We start from the raw sequence: 16,128 nt of genomic DNA, 5'->3' as shown, positions 1-16,128 counted from the left end.
CCGGCGATCGTCACCATCTTCCTTCATTCTTCACGTTCTCGATCCGATGTCCAATAGAAATCCGGTTAGCCTACTGAGCATGGTTCTCTACGACGCTGTTGCAGCCTCCTATAAGACGTCAATCAAGTGTAGCCGAAGGCTGCATATAAGGGGCAGACCAAAATGCAAGAGAGTGGACATGGATGGATTTTGCCAGGCTGTTATAATTCTTTCTTTCTTTGTTCTATTTGCATGGAAAATTTGGATGTATTTTACACAATATTACGGTATTATAACAAAGGCTCATTGTCGCTACCAGCGAATGCGAGACAGCCCTACGGTGATTATCAGTGGGTTAAAATTAGATTCGCGTTTCTCGAGTCAGTTTTGGGAATAAATCGCAAGTGTAGGAAGTACTGTATTTCGGGGTAGGCGGGGAAGATTGTGAATTATGTTGTCATGGTTCCACCTCTTGGGACTGAGAGACGTAATTATCGTGGTACTGGCTGCCGCTTATATCTACGCGATCAAAAGCCCTAGAGGTCTGTCAGCGAAGTGGGTGGGGTGCTACCAGCAGTGATTAGACACGCCCAATAATATAGCGACGAAAGGGAGTAAAGCCATGGGAAGCATAAAAATGAACCATATTGGCCTGCCGGGTTACTTCCTCTACAGCAGTAGCAGAGTCTCCGACATGAAAGAGATGTAGACTGGCCGGGGAAGAAAAGGAAAAAAGGAAGATGGCTTAGATCAAGCTAGATTTCCGGATCTCCCCACCTATTTAAATATCTTCTAGAACATTCGAAGGTAATTTACAATAACCGATTAGACAGGAAAGCCTGACACGTTCATCCGAGAAACTCTAGCAACGGGAAAGGAAAATATCGTTGGAGATTATTCTTGGCAGCTTTGGGGTAGCTAAACATGGTCTCAAGGGCAGCATGGGTGTTGGACCAGAATCTCAGATATCGGGATAGGAGGGACTTACCAGAGAGTAGGGACTTACCAGAGAGTAGGGACACACTGGAGAGTAGCCTTCAGGGCGCAAAGCGAGGCTCGCTGAAATCAAAAATAGTGACTCTCGTTTCATCGAAGGGTTCTGTGGAGGCTGTACACTTGTGGGGAAGACATCGAAATGTATAATTCAGATTGTTGATTGTCGAAAAAGCTAATACTGAAGAAAGCTATGTAATACGGAGGAACTCCAATATCCTTGCTAACACATGTTACCTAGGGCAGATTGTATAAGGATGATATCCCGTACGCGTTCCGGCAGGGATACATGGTTCGAGATAGGTGGAGCATTGAGCCGCGAAGCAGCCATTCTGATCGAGAACGCCCTGCAATATTAGCTGATTTCGGATGTATAAGCGGACAGTCTTTGTGCTTACAGAAAAGAAGGGCCGCTTGATATACCCTGGTCTCTGCTTGATAAATCACTACGTCAGTCATTAAGCCTATGAAAAAATAATAATAGACCCACTCATATACGGGAGTCTTCAATCATGGAACGCGAAAAGACCACGATATTCAAAGTACTACACGAAAATCGGTCCTTTGTGTGTTGAACCTATAAAGGCAGACCCCGCATAAATGGAAGGGCAACAATTACTGGTGTTATTTGCGGTCATCAAATAGGTGCGGTAACGTGAAACGACCGTACTTGTAACGTTATTGACATATTGCCCGCTATACCTTTTACGTGTCTGCAACGTCACTACAGCATACTTTCAGCACTAGCAAATCCTTGAACCGTCGGGCATCATGTTGATACACGATAAAATATAACGGTTAGGAGTTGACCGAATCATTGATACCCTACTAAAAGTTAAAAGGTCAACCAACGGGCAAGAGAAGATTTGCAAAACAATTGATTGTCACAGAAATCTGACTACAAAAAGAATAAAAAACCAATTAACTCATTTATCTTTCAATAAACGTGGTGAAAGAAATAAGGTGTTTATTATGTATGATTGGCTAGGGAACATACTCCACTCATCAAGTGAATTTCCTAATACCCAGGCAACCCCCCAAAGTCTGGTGTAAGAATTATTTCATCCTACCAACCTAGAAAAAATCCTCCATAGCATGCCAACTTTTATGCCAGATTCCACAGGCATCAAATCCAAGCCAGTAGTTCCCCCTACAGTACGGAAGGGGGCTGAGATTTGAGGTAGAGTGCCGCTTGGCTAATAATATTCAATGATTAGGCCTTCTTTCTGTTGCCGCTCTTATTGCCCGCGTTCTAAAATTTGTATTTCTAAAATTGGTTATAGCTATGTATTCTAGACCCCCTTACTAGGACTCTCATTCCTAGGATCTATAGTATGGTTCCTAGGCACGCTCTTGGTCGCTCCTAGGGATCAGACTTAGAGTTGCTCGAGGACACGAGGTGTTTCTGGGATCACTTGATCCGTGCCTAGGAGCGCGTCTGGCGTTCCTGGGCTGTGGTTGGTTCCGGGGAACTCGATCGGCATTCCCGGGAGCCCCACATCTTGTTCCTAGGGTTCATGGGTCCAAGTCCTGTCAGGTCGTACGACCATGGCCCATGATCCTGGCGAGCCCTCTGGCTGCCAACTGGCGTCCCTCCTAGTCCCAGGCCTGGAGATGTGCGTCCGTGGTTAGGGAGCTGCGACCGCAAGGCCTTGGTTCTAGGCCCCGTGATCCAGAACAGTTGACTCAAGGCGAATTACCGACAGCCGTGGACGCAGGTCCACATTGGACGTACGTCCACGGCTCCTAATCTAGGTGGGTTTTGTAACTGTCAACTGGCGGCCACCCTGGCTTAGTGACCATAAGGGTCCTCGGTCTTCTGACTACGGTTTATATGGGTCACAGGGTAGTGAGTCCCTATTCTCCAGTGTGTCCCTACGTAAATCACCTTCTCTTTGCAAGTTCCTGGAAAGACGTGAATTATTCCTAGCTATCAAGGAAATACATGAAGCATACAGGGTGAATCAAGATATGATCCGCGGGACCCACATGGTGGGGTTCCCCTGAACGCGAGAAGCATATCTCGTTTGCTTTCTCGAGCTACGTCTTCTATCTAGAGTCCACTATAGTTGTTCTTTATATCTATGTATACGTGAGACCCTCACACTAGATGTGACCGTTTATGGATGCTTGGGTTTTACCACTACGCCATCTGGCCAAAAGGCACAATGTTTGGTCAGCGACCAAACACCCAAGCTACTCGATCTCTGACACCCACCTCTGGGAATCATTTGTTAATTCTGGGGAGCCCTCGTGATCCCAGGAATCGTACTCAGGGGATTAGGAACGGATGTAAAAAGTGTGGGTGACCCCACTGATCCACCGGCACCGATCTTGCTAAACGCTAAAGTCCAGGGAACACACTCTAGTTCTTGGGGGCTATACAGTCCATTCCCAGGAGCGGTAGGTCCTCTGGGTATGTCAAGGATATACATTAAGCAGTCCATTTCACTGTGCGCATTTTCTTTGTTACCACATTCACATTTGACATGCGTTGATCGAGACTTTCGAAGGCCTCGGCAATGCGCGCATTGCGAGACTGGGCGCCCTTTCTTTTTGATATGCAGCAGGGGATTATCTGCCTCGTATCAGCCTCGGACCATACACAGTGGACGAAAAGCGGAAGCCGAGAGTGACGTACCGCTGTGCTGGCAGCTGTTTGCACGATCGCCTCGAACACAGGCCCTGCACGCCCACTTCTCTCCTTGAATCAGCATCGCCGATTCACTGGGACAACAATATCCAAATAGGCAAACGAGGAACAGAGGGATCGTAGGAGTTAACAATATGGGAAGTAAAACAGAGAGTTGTAAAGCAGTGGCAAAGACAGGATGAATTGGATGGTTTTTAAGATGGATGGAGGTCATCGGCGGCTGAAGAACCGGTGGAGACGATGTGGTAAAGTTCCAATGGCGTAATGAAGCACCAGCCACCAGCCAATTGTGGCGATACAAGGATGGGACAGGGAGGGCATGGACATGGGGCACGCAATTATCTGCATGACTTCGCGGTGGACCTATCATATTATTGTTTCCCTTGCTATCTTGCATGCTTGCCACGCGTCGCGCTCCTCACACCGTCCGTTTGCTAGTTATCTATGGCCTCGATCACACTTGTTGAGTGTGATAAGAATCCAAGAGCAACCCATAACTAGGTAGCTAGCTTAGGGAGATTCCAGGACCTGATCTACAGCTCATCATTTTCAGTGGACATGAGTTTTGCCAAGCAAGATGATTACACCACCATTACCTAAAGCACAGACCCATTTTTATGATTTTACTGCACTAAATACCTATCCAGGTTGAGCGCCCATGGAACACGGGCAAGTCTCGCGAACCTGGTTGTGTGTGAACTCCTCCAGACCAACCAACTCAGCGACCGTGTAAAGACTCGGTAACAAGGAGCCTAGAAGGACAGGCTTTCTAGACGGCGGTGCTTGGGCTTCATGTCATTGGGTACGAGATAGCCGGTTGCGGCTGCAGCGTGAAATACGGAGAAATTATTGGCCACTTATCACCCTAGCATCGCTGGCCCCATCAGTAAACTCGGCTTCGTATTGATCGACACGCCACAACCAATGAAAACCAAGCGATCCTAATAGTATCTCATTATCTCATTATTGATGATTTGCACGTGACCCACGCAATTTCGTGACTCTCGGTGGCACCTGTGTATGAACAGCCACTCAAGTAGTTTGACTATCGCCGGGGTCATAACAGCCAATCCAGGTTGTCCAACTACGCCTTTCAGGTCTTCTTTCGTGACTTTAGCAAGAACCCGTTCAAGTGTGCATTAAACGCCAAGGTCCAAGTTCCACAGTCTAAAGCCAAAGCAAAAGTAAAAAAAAAGTCTGTTTTCGAGGAACTCAATCATCCGATCTGAAACCGACCAGTGGCAGTCGAGCCTTCATCAAAAGACTGCTGGATACGACACTGACACTGCTCAATGCCATCGCGAGGCTGGACCAGACTGGATCCAACCGGACATGGCTGCCGTTGCTGACGATTGGGTAAAACACTCCCGCAGCGACTGGCACGGCAATGCAGTTGTAAACCAGCGCCCAGACGAAGTTAAACTTGATCCGGCGGAAAACGACGCGGCTTAGATCGATGAGCGTCAGGAGAGAAGAGAGACGAGAAGACACGAGGACAAACTCTGCAGCCGAGATCGCAATGTCCGACCCTGAACCAATTGCAATGCCGACGTCGGCCGCGGTTAGCGCAGGCGAATCGTTAACCCCATCACCAACCATCGCGACAAGTGCCCGGGCGGAGCCTGTTTCCTTCTGTAGGGTGTTCTGGAGATATCGAATCTTTTCTGCCTTTTGCTCGGGCAGAATACCGGCAAGGATGTTCTCTGGCGGGATTCCGACCATGCTGCCCACCGCATGCGCGGTCGTCGGGTTATCTCCTGATATCATCCACACCGCGATACCCCGATCCTGGATAGCCTTGATGGTCCCCTTGGCCTCGATCCGGATGGGGTCGGCTACTGCCAACATGATGGAGAGCTTCCAGGGGACTATTTCGGTGGCTGATTGCTCCGGGCGGATTCTGTGCCCTACCAGGACCACAGACTTGGCCTGGCGCTTCCAGGCGCTCAATTTTTCGGCACTGGCCGAAGGGATGACGATTCCGTGATCTTGCATCAAGGCCTCATTGCCCACGATGACTTCCAGGACAGATGAGACCCGATTGCGAGCGCCGAATGAGCCTTTCATACCCTTTCCTGGTATTTCATCCACCATAATCGCTTTGAGGACCGGTGCTAGCTTGGAGGCGGTAAAAATCACAACCGCCTTAGCAATCGGGTGATTGCTGTTCTGTTCGAGCTCCATAACGGCGCCCCAAAGATCATCGACGCCTGCGCTATGTGTTACCTCATGATCAGTGATAGAAGGTTCGCCGCCCTTGGTAATGGTGCCGGTCTTATCGAAGACGATGCAGTCAAGCTGGCTGGCCTCCTGGAAGGCTTCACCCCCACCTTTGACGAGGATCCCATGCTGAGCCGCGAGACCACCACCGACAAAAAGGGCCGTCGGCGCTGCGAGTCCGATACCACAGGGGCACGCGACAACAAAAACTGAGATGGCGAATTGCAACGACCAGAAACCCCAGCCTCCCGGAGTGTTGGCCTTCCAGGAGTCGGGCAACCGGCTGGAGACACCAAGGCCTAGCCAAATCACCCAGTCCAACACCGCGATGAGGGTGATGACGGGAACAAAAAACCCCGTAATCAAGTCTGCCGTGCGCTCGATTGGCGCTCGACGGACCTGCCCCTGGCGAACGGTGTTGATGATCTGATCCAACATCGAGTCGCCTGAAAGATGGGTGACACGGACCAAGACCGGGTTTGCCTGGTTGACTGTTCCCGAAAAAACTTCGTCTCCAATGGACTTGGAGACCGGTCTTGATTCCCCAGTCAGACTCGACTCATCAAACTGTGACTCTCCGTTGATCACCGTTCCGTCATACGGAGGTGAGGCACCGTTCGCCACCCGCACCACATCTCCGAACTCCAGTTGGTCGATTGGAACTGTGCTGGAATTCGCAGAGGCGGAGAGGCTACCCGCTCCGGCCGTGTCCACAAGTGTGGCCTCTGTCGGGCGCAGCTTGCCCAGGAGGCTAACTGCATTTCCCGCTTTGGCTTTGCTGTAGGCCTCGAGCAACCGGCCGATCAGTAGGAACATGGTCAAAAAAACAACCGCATCGAAGTACGAGCCGGTATGAGAAGCTTTGGGGCTACCGTGTGGCTGCGAGGCATTGATGGCCAGGATAGCGATGGAGGAGAAGTAGGCGATGCTAGTGCCCAGTGACATAAGCATATCCATACTTCCAAAGCGATAGAATCTACGCAAGATAGGAGTTTTGCTTCCGGGTCGCCAGAGCGCCTTGAGCTCGGTGAGCATGCGGCGGTGGAAAATGTCTGCAGCGAAGAAATAGACAGGACTCGACGTGATGAAGAGCGCCCACTCAGAGCGTGATGCTTCACCTGACCACATAGGCTCCTCGAGGTAAATCCGACCGGGATTGTCGTTGTTGACCAGGGACATATACACCACACCGATGATAAAAGTCGGGATGGCAGCTAGCACGGCCAAAATCAACCGGCGAGCGATATGCCATTGATGCCGGCGATGCATCGCCTGAGAGCGTTCCTCAAGGCTCGGAGGGTGGTACACTGAAACGGTAAAGGCTTTATCGATATCGGCAATCGTGCTCATGATATGTCGGATGGTAAATTTTGGCGCCTCAGGCAGATAGCTCACAGTAATCTTCGGCTGTGTCTTGCTAGGAGGCGCGGTCACTTTTAATCTGTCCGAGTAGACGGCGAGGGCATCGAGAATCCGCTGTGGACAGCGTGGACAGTGCATCCCCTCCACCTGGATGGTCACCGACCGCTTCGAGCTGGGTTGACTAGATGTGGCTCTGCTCTCGACGTCGCCGAGGGTGGCCGTGTAACCAAGGCTGTTGATAATGCCAGGAATCTCGTCCAGGTGGTCCTTCCCTTGGAACTCCACCATCGCACTAGCGGAGATGAGGTTCACATCCACTGTGGTGATCCACCCGTACTGTTTCAGCGTGTCGGTCACTTTCCCGACGCAGGAGCTACAGGTCATGCCTTGGATGACGTACGAAGCTCGCCACGTGTCTTCCAGTCCGGACGCACTCGATGGCTGCTGGAGTCGGATCTCCTCACATTCGATCAACTCCGTGGTATAACCCGTTTCCCTAACCGTCTCGAGCAACTCATCTATGTGCGACTTATCCAGGAGCATGACAACGGCACTGTTCGTCAAGAGATTGACGTCGGCCGATTGTACCCACGGTCGAGTTTGCAAGACCCCGGTGATCTTGCTCACACAGGAGCTGCATGACATCCCACTGACGGACAATGTGACTCGCGCCCGAGTGTCGATGAGGTGGTCATCCATAACGGACACGAGCGCTTCTTCTTTTGTCTGACCGACGTGTCGACCGAGCTGATCTTTTTTGTCGGCGACTGCTTCCTTGTGAACGGTAGAGGACGTCTTCGACGACAGCATATCGAGCTGTGCGGAACATGCGTCGCATTTTGAGAGGTGCAATTCGGACTGAGCAAGGACGTCGTGTTCGAGCTCGCCACGGGAGCTTCTTCTTTGAGCTTCTGCGGCGTTGGCCTCGATATCACCCTCGCTGGCATCGGGAATAACACTGTCAACCTCGAAGGCAACATCCTCTAGAGCGCGTACGATGCGGTCGGCGCTAAGCGTAACGGAGTGCACGATTTCGATCTCATGTCGAAGAATAGATGTCGAAATGGAAAAAGGAGGCGGCTTTAGAGCTGAAAGAGTCTCCTCGACGTTTGTCACGCACGACGGGCAGTGCAAATTGTTGACTAAGATGGTGGTCAGCCTCGACTGAGGCAGCGACAACTTATCACTCGGAGCCATCTCCGGCGGATAGACGAGAGTGTGAGAGAGACCAAAGATACATAAGGTGGTTGTCCGATCTGCGGAGAACAGCTAGCTTTTATAGATCTCGAGCCTTGGTTCAGGATTGGACAGGGTGACTGATTTCGAACGTTCTAGGGTCTGCAAATGTATTACAACTTCCACCACGCTACCGCACTAATCGCGCATGTTCCTAGGTTCGCCACTGCTTGCCAGAGATGACAGGTGCTGATTCGAGATCCATGAAGAGTTGGATGCGTTATTTGTGCGGCTGAGCCAACGGCGGGAAGAAAGCTAAATCGAGGCGCCACTTCACCACGATCTTACCTTAGAGCGGGGGGCAACGCATACAGAAAAAGGTAATATGGCGAAAATAACGCACTTCAGGCCATAGTAAAAAAAGACATATCATGAAACCTCAAAATTAAAATTACCATCTCATTTTTAGTATTCAATATGTCGTGTCAAAGTTGTGATTTCCCTGACGACAAAAGTCTCTCCGCACGCGCCTTTTGATTAACTTCGACAGTTATACCCAGGTCTGCTTATTGTCCAGTTCGTGTTGTTGGTTACACCAGTATGCTCATTCATTTGTCATGGACGCTTACCAATGTATACCTTGATACCGTCCCTGATTTTGTTGTCTTTGCTGGCGCAGTCACTGCAGCTAGCATACTGATATTGCACTTTTTTAGTTTTAGTTTTATTTTTATTTTTATTTTGGCCGTCTCGATCTTGATCCTCGCGTGGAGCACCCGGCGAGAAGGCTTCAGTCGTAAAAATATCCGCCGGCCGATGGTCTGTGCTTTTTGCGCAATATCACCAACGGGTTCAGTCTTCCGATAAAGCGCCATAGCTGCCACTGGTTTACTCCGTTGGCTTCCTACGAACGACTCGAGCCGAAATAGAGGTGGATATGAGCATCCTTGAGAGCATCCAATTCCGTTCTAGGAGCTTGCAGCGATCATCCAGGAGCCAAGATGATGTATAGATCATTGCCAAAGAACATACGCAATGATTGGTCCCACCTAGCTTATGTGGGTTTTCCTAGGCGCCTGAGCGCCTTTGCATTCCTCGCGATGTGTTTTGTCTTGTATCTAGTATCTAGAAGCCCCTAGCGACACCTTGGTGATTATCTTTATCCAAGGACATGCTCCGAACTTCGATATTTCACTTACCCTACGTTCAGGGTGCGTCAATCAATCTCTGCCCCCAAAAAGAGCCAGGTATACAATGAGAGAGGACGTACATCAAATTTCTTCCTTTAGTTGGGAGTGCAAACAGTGACTGAAATGGGAGCGTCACAATTTCATCGACTTGTCTGTGCCACAATAACTGAAACATCACCTAAAATACCGCTCTCCTGAATAGGGGACATATTCACAGTGTACTCTTCACAGTTGAGGTTCGCCATATCAAACTGATTATGAGTCCGAGTCCATGGACCATTCCAATACAGCGAGACTATTTGACCGTCGATATCGTGGTATAAATCCAAAGTGCCTTCGACCCCCACTCTGTAAGTTGCGCTGCCACAGAATGATATTGTTCTGTTCTCATCATGTGGAATCATTATTTGATTCACGTCTTCGGGAGACAAAAGCTTAGCGATATCGCTTTTTTCGTACGGTTGACCACTTCCCGAGTAAAGTTAGTCCAATTTCAGTCTCTGAATGGTAATATTTCTCAAATACCAGGCTATGACGGTGGTCTTGATGACAATGTTGCCCTTAGGAAGATCGTTCTGGACGCTGATGGAAAGACGCTGTGTGACATGATGTTCCATCTTCGAGGATTTGAACTAATACTCTCATGTAGAGTGTACTTGTCAAAATAGAAACTCGCAATAAGAAAAAGTTTCAGAACTAATATACACGTCCGAGTGCCTTTCGCCACCTGGCACGTTGGGTTCTGGGCTGTCTCTGCTTTCTGCGTTACGCGTAAGAGACATCAATATTCCAAGGAACTTAAAAGACCAGGCCAACCGTTCTGAAGGCCAAGCATCCATATCCAATGCGATCGTTAACTTTTTGACAATTCGATTGCGGGCCCACTTCGGTCATTTGACCAATCCACATTCTCCTATGCGCGATTAGTGCGTAAAATTATGTCATAGTTTACCAACAGGCCAACTTTGCGCCATGTCCCTGACATCGAGCAGTGCCAAGACCGCGCTAAAATCCGCGAAAATATCGCAGTCTCGTGGCTGTACGGAGGTGACGGATATAATAATGGCGACGTTTTCGCCCCCACAAGGGATTAAAGCGTGCCTTTCTACAGTAGCTCCTCCTTATCTGCCAAAGATGTCCGTTTGCCGGACTTCGTACGCCATTTGGCTTGCACTTTGTTACTTTGTGTCTCATTCAAATGCTATTCTCCGTACATACAACTTGACGGTGCATAATGACGTTAAAGCTCCGGGTACGTGGACCATGAGCGCCAAACATGGGACTTTCAGAGCTAATTCCTAAATAGATGGTGTCAGCCGCGAAGTCTTTCTGATCAATGGTCAGCTACCGGGGCCCCTAATCGAGGCAGACGAAGGCGACGATCTGGAAATCTTTGTCAAGAACGACCTCCCCGTTGATACTTCTCTTCACTGGCACGGTAAGTCACTTCCATGAGGAAACATTTTTTTTATTAGAACCAGTGATCACTGATTGTGCCATAACAGGGATTTTGCAAAGGGGTAGTCCCGATATGGATGGAGTGCCTGGTGTCACGCAGGTCAGTCCTTAAATATTTGACGGTAATTTACATCCTTGTTGCTGATTCTAGACCATAGTATCCCATACCTCCTGGCGGTAACTTCACCTACAGATTCTCGATCAAAGATCAGTATGGCTTCTTCTGGTATCATTCCCACGTTAGAGCATACTACAATGACGGCATAAGAGGGCCACTCTTGATACGACCATCTCCCCAAAGACTGCGGCCATTTGAAAAGCTTGCTCATAGCCCACACGAGCGTGATATCATTCTGCAGACGGAGAGGGACGCTACATCCATTCTTTTGAGTGACTGGACACATGAACTTTCGGACACCATTTACGCTCGATACTTTGAGACAGGCGCTTTTCCAAATTGCGTCGACAGCATCCTTGCCAATGGATTCGGGAGGGTTGAGTGTTTACCGGAGAATATGCTCCAGGCAGGACCCAATATGGGATATGAAGATATGAACCAGCGTTCTTCATCAATGATGGCAATGTCAATGGCGAAACGAATGGACATGGACATGGACATGAGCACGGACGCATCCGCCACATCTTCTCAGATGTCAACAGGTACGATGGCTATGGATACGACCGTGGATATGACTATGTCTAGCACTTCTATGTCCGCAATGCCGATGTCAGCTACAATGACGATGTCGGACATGTCACCGTCCATGACTTCATTGAGTCCCCGTGGCTGTATGCCGCCAATGATGTTTAGGCAAGGCTACAATGTCAGTTCACTCCCACCTGAGACCTGCACCAATACTTCGTCGTCCTTGCTCACCATCCCTGCGGATCACACGAGTGGTTGGCTCGCGCTGAATCTGGTCAACTCCGGTGCAGTCAGCAAGTTACATGTCTCTCTGGATGCACACTCTATGTTTGTCTATGCTGCCGACGGATTGTATGTGGAAATACAGGAGGTGAAGGTGAGCATACCTTTGAAGAGTATCCGTTATATCCCCCAGCCTGGGCTCACCACATGTCATTTTAGGTCCTGGAAATAGAGATCGGCCAACGGTACTCAGTGATGATTCGACTTGATCAGAAACCGGGGAATTACTATCTCAGATTCGCATCATACCCCAATGGTGACATGCAACAAGTGCTTGAAGGGCAAGCTATTGTGTCCTATAACGTAAGAAAATCGGCAAGCAAGTCGCGACCATATCATGCCCGTGCTGACTTTTCGTTTTCATTTTGCAGATGAGCATGATGAGCAGCAGAACCCCAATGAACGTCACGGTCGATCCCTCAACCATTTGGATGTTGACCAACGGATCAGCCAAACCTGATACCAGCGTACTTAATCCTCAGTTGCTTTCTCCCTTCGCGCCTGTCAACCCTCCCTCAGCACCAGCAGATCAGACATACACTTTCACAATTAATCAGACCGACATTGTGACATGGGTAGTGAATGACGCCTCATACTCTGAGCCAAAAATACCAATCATCCAGGGCAACGTATCAGACGGTTGGCAGGCGAATACAACCATCCATGTGCCGTCTAACTCAACGATTGATATTATTATGAGAATTGCAAACGATTCGATGGATACGGTAAGTCTGTTGGATTAGTGATTCCAACGACCTTTCTATGATGTGGACAGCTGGAACTAATGGGGGATAAACTCACCGCAGATGAGCCATCCCATGCACCTACACGGCCACACTTTCTGGGTGCTTGGGTCCGGTACCGGCTCTTTCCCGTATGATTCCGCGACGGACGCCCCAGAATCCCTAATAAATCTTCGAAATCCTCCTTATCGTGACACAACTAATCTTCCTCCGTCAGGATGGGCCGTGATCCGGTAAATCACCTGAATATTCTACTGGCAAGACAATAGCTTACCTTTTCTTAAAAACAGATATGTTACGGATAATCCCGGCGCGTGGATCTTTCACTGCCATATCCAGTGGCACATGGTGGTGAGTACAAATGGCTAGACGGTCGTATCCTAAATAATCGCAAAAATCTTGGTCTTGCTAACATTACATTATTTTCCTTCACAAGAGCGGCATGGCACTTGTCCTTGTTGAAGGACCGGATCAATTTCCCGCCCTGATTGGTCAGTCTAATAATGGTACCCCTCCTGCTACGTCAGCGGCGCCGATGCGTCGTATCAGCTCTCGTCAGACTGCTTTGACTGCTGCTGCTGCCAGTCTCATGATGTTGGGATGAGTCCGGAATATTAGATACAGCAGAATCTCTTTTTTGTCGATATTTTAAGTTGAGCGGTGCGAGAATCGGCCAGTTACCTTCCTTCAAGTATGCAAGGTACGTGGGTTTTGCCATCGAGCTGCTAGTATCTGGCGGTTTTTCTTAGTGCGTTATCGCAGTAGATTATGCTGTTTATATGTTGGTGTCACAATCTGAAAACATCTGAAAACAGTCAAACACGCAGGGCCTGAATCGTACTATAAGATCACTGGTCTACATAAAGTGGGCTAGTTTACAGAGACCTCGATGTGGGACTTCGACGAAATTGTTCATGTTTAACTCCTCTGCGAGTTAGGTTCTGATCGAGAGTTTCCATGGACTGGCTCTTTGGCCGTAGTGATCAATAGAGGGGTAAAAACAGAACCAGCCGAAGAAACGATCATGACCATCGACAATACTCCTCGAGTCTCAAGGTAGAATGGCACCACAAATTAAAAGCTTGGCACCCAAATCAAAAACCCATCGTCCAAGTCATGTCCCTCATGTCTCGAAGAGGCCTTCAAAGGCTAGTACAGCTTGTTTTGGATGTCGAAGACGGAAAGCCAAAGTAGGTACCATTTCCCCAGATGGAGAGTATGACTCACAGCCCCTCCAAAAAAATAGTTCTATGGAGGGATACCCTGCGTGTCGTGCAACCGAGAGTGTGCGCCTTGTATTATGAACGAAGAGAGCGATGGTCGGCGAAAACTCTCGTACAAACGAAGAATTGCTTCACTAGAACATGACCGCGCTTTGCTTATGCGCTTGATGGAAAGTCTTCGCACCCATGATCAATCGGAAGCCGACAGAATTGTCAGAGCAATCCGCAACGGGGCATCGTTAGCTGAGATGGATTTGGTTCTCACTGCAGGCTCTGGATTGTGCGAACCTCGACGAACGCTAGAATTCAAGGTCGGCAATTTAGACACACGGGAATCGGAAAGTGGGACATCAGGCGCGCGCCAGACTTATTTGGATCTAAATCAGCTATGTGTGTAGCAGTCACGTTATGCGATATGCCGACGTATCATCTATAGACCCGGTTTCATGCAGTATTCGTAAGGTAATTGCGACAGTATGAATAAGCCCGTAGGTGAACAACTACGTCTCAGGCAACGACAGGAGCCTGAGTGGTAGCTGGGTTAGGCATAAGCTCGATTAGTCAACGTATTGATAAAATGTAATTGGCTGCAAGTGATCAACGAGAATTTCGAGCGAGGTGGTTAACGCAACAATAGCACGTGACAGAACAAAAACGTCATAGACCTTTGGTCGGGGGATTCATAAGAATTGCAGTTCAGGTAGACAACCATCGAGTAATTGGAAAGTCCTTCTGAGAACACTGGACTACCTCTTAAAATGCAATCAGGGGGCAAGGAACCATATCCTGAAGTAGGGCCTTTCCACACCCACCCAACCCTGGAGCAAAGACGCTAATAATATTCCCTCAGCCATTGTCGGAAAGTGAGAAACGTCACTTGAGCAAGTACGGAAAACGGCCGCGTGGAGGCTTACTGGGTGAAAAGTCCAAGGTACTTAAAATGTGATTTATTGTGAGTGTGCTGACAATCGGAAGGAACGGACGTACTTTGACTCCGGCGACTTTGCTTTTTCCGCCGCTCATCGAGTGACCGATCTCGACGCTATTCAAACAGGCAGAGCGCATCCCCACCGGGACAATATTTCGCACCCTTCTTCCACTATCCCGGCTACCAGCAACGTTGACAAGAAAGCCAACGAGGATATGCATAGGAGGGAACCAAGTCCCAAAAGAAGTCTTCTCCATAGGCAAACGAATGAAGACCCCACAGACGAGGATAATCTCTTCTCTTTCGAAGATTGAAACCAAATCGTCACAGCAATATAAATCGATATGTGGTTCAGCAGAACAGCCAAATAGGGACAATACGACAATTCCTAGGTGAAAGCTTATTGTGGAGAAAGAAGAGCCAGTCGACCAATGATACAACCCCTGGGAGCTGTAGGTCCTATGGAAATTCTCCAAGTATAGGCTTGCGACGATCAAAGATATTGCAAGCCTCTTGATTGGATTGTGTGTTTTGCAGGGTCATGTTATGCTACTCCAAGGTGGAGAAAGGAGTGAGAGAGAACCAATCACCCATTATGTTGCCACCCGCAACAAACTAGCTCATTTGCACGGTCGCCCATAGGATCCGTGGCTATGAAGCACATTGTTTTCTGGGGCACGACGTGAGATATGACTTTCGCATGCTGGGTGCTACCCACTGGCCCGTTTCAGTAACGAAGTTTGCGGCATTTGATTGGGGAGTCCTTGCTTGACTCCCTAGTCCTGGACCGCCTAGTCGTGCTCGACACTCCCTGCCCTCTTTCCTTGGAAGCCATATTTTCTTACTACAGTACAATTATGACTTCTTTTTTTTCCCTTATTATTGGTCGCAAAAATCCACCTAGTCATGATCTTTTCCAAATACTATTGAATGGAAAACTCGGCTTCCATCGGAATCCGCATGTTCCCTGATGATCCTCTAGGTTCTCACATTTGTAGACCCATAGATTATCCATTAGTCACTATGATTATCTGACGTTCCAGAGAGAAATCAAGCTACCTTCTAACGTGCTGATGGAAACCCGGTCGGAACAATCGCGGGGTCGAAGCCAGCGCGGGTTCGTAATAGATTCGGCAACGAGGAAATGCACACTTGCATGTACGCTTAGTCGACTGTGGCGTCACATAGCCGGAGAATAAGTATTCCAGAGGAGAAGAATAGGATGAATACTGTTCTATGCCAAAACCATTGTGGCATCTTGTTCGCACGGCTACG

The 16,128-nt window shown here is 48.9% G+C and overlaps 5 protein-coding genes across 5 annotated transcripts; 2 read left to right on the top strand and 3 right to left on the bottom strand.

Annotated features, from left to right (window-relative positions):
• Window positions 1-2,348: 2,348 nt before the first annotated feature.
• LCP9604111_3238 (uncharacterized protein) lies at window positions 2,349-4,686 on the bottom strand (the record flags this gene model as incomplete). The annotated part of the gene is made up of 4 exons (XM_039070804.1): window positions 2,349-2,480; window positions 3,446-3,550; window positions 3,614-3,668; window positions 4,640-4,686. 4 exons carry the CDS (start codon window positions 4,684-4,686, stop codon window positions 2,349-2,351), a joined length of 339 nt encoding a protein of 112 aa, XP_038930505.1.
• A 151-nt stretch (window positions 4,687-4,837) lies between these two features.
• On the bottom strand, window positions 4,838-8,404 carry LCP9604111_3237 (heavy metal translocating P-type ATPase; the record flags this gene model as incomplete). Its single annotated transcript, XM_039070803.1, has 1 exon — window positions 4,838-8,404. One exon carries the CDS (start codon window positions 8,402-8,404, stop codon window positions 4,838-4,840), a length of 3,567 nt encoding a protein of 1,188 aa, XP_038930504.1.
• A 1,309-nt stretch (window positions 8,405-9,713) lies between these two features.
• LCP9604111_3236 (uncharacterized protein) lies at window positions 9,714-10,190 on the bottom strand (the record flags this gene model as incomplete). The annotated part of the gene is made up of 2 exons (XM_039070802.1): window positions 9,714-10,041; window positions 10,099-10,190. 2 exons carry the CDS (start codon window positions 10,188-10,190, stop codon window positions 9,714-9,716), a joined length of 420 nt encoding a protein of 139 aa, XP_038930503.1.
• Window positions 10,191-10,707: 517 nt separating this feature from the next.
• LCP9604111_3235 (CAZyme family AA1) lies at window positions 10,708-13,306 on the top strand (the record flags this gene model as incomplete). The annotated part of the gene is made up of 9 exons (XM_039070801.1): window positions 10,708-10,825; window positions 10,880-11,011; window positions 11,079-11,131; window positions 11,190-12,053; window positions 12,119-12,262; window positions 12,331-12,684; window positions 12,766-12,935; window positions 12,993-13,053; window positions 13,139-13,306. The coding sequence occupies 9 exons, from the start codon at window positions 10,708-10,710 to the stop codon at window positions 13,304-13,306; spliced, it is 2,064 nt and encodes a 687-aa protein (XP_038930502.1).
• A 1,377-nt stretch (window positions 13,307-14,683) lies between these two features.
• LCP9604111_3234 (uncharacterized protein) lies at window positions 14,684-15,167 on the top strand (the record flags this gene model as incomplete). The annotated part of the gene is made up of 3 exons (XM_039070800.1): window positions 14,684-14,716; window positions 14,776-14,856; window positions 14,901-15,167. The coding sequence occupies 3 exons, from the start codon at window positions 14,684-14,686 to the stop codon at window positions 15,165-15,167; spliced, it is 381 nt and encodes a 126-aa protein (XP_038930501.1).
• Window positions 15,168-16,128: the final 961 nt, after the last annotated feature.

Source organism: Penicillium roqueforti, assembly GCF_015533775.1.
Source record: "Penicillium roqueforti strain LCP96 04111 chromosome Unknown scaffold_05, whole genome shotgun sequence".
In the NCBI taxonomy this organism is placed as follows: Eukaryota; Fungi; Ascomycota; class Eurotiomycetes; order Eurotiales; family Aspergillaceae; genus Penicillium; species Penicillium roqueforti.
Note: the sequence above shows the minus strand (reverse complement) of the source record. Positions and strands in the feature narration are given on the sequence as shown.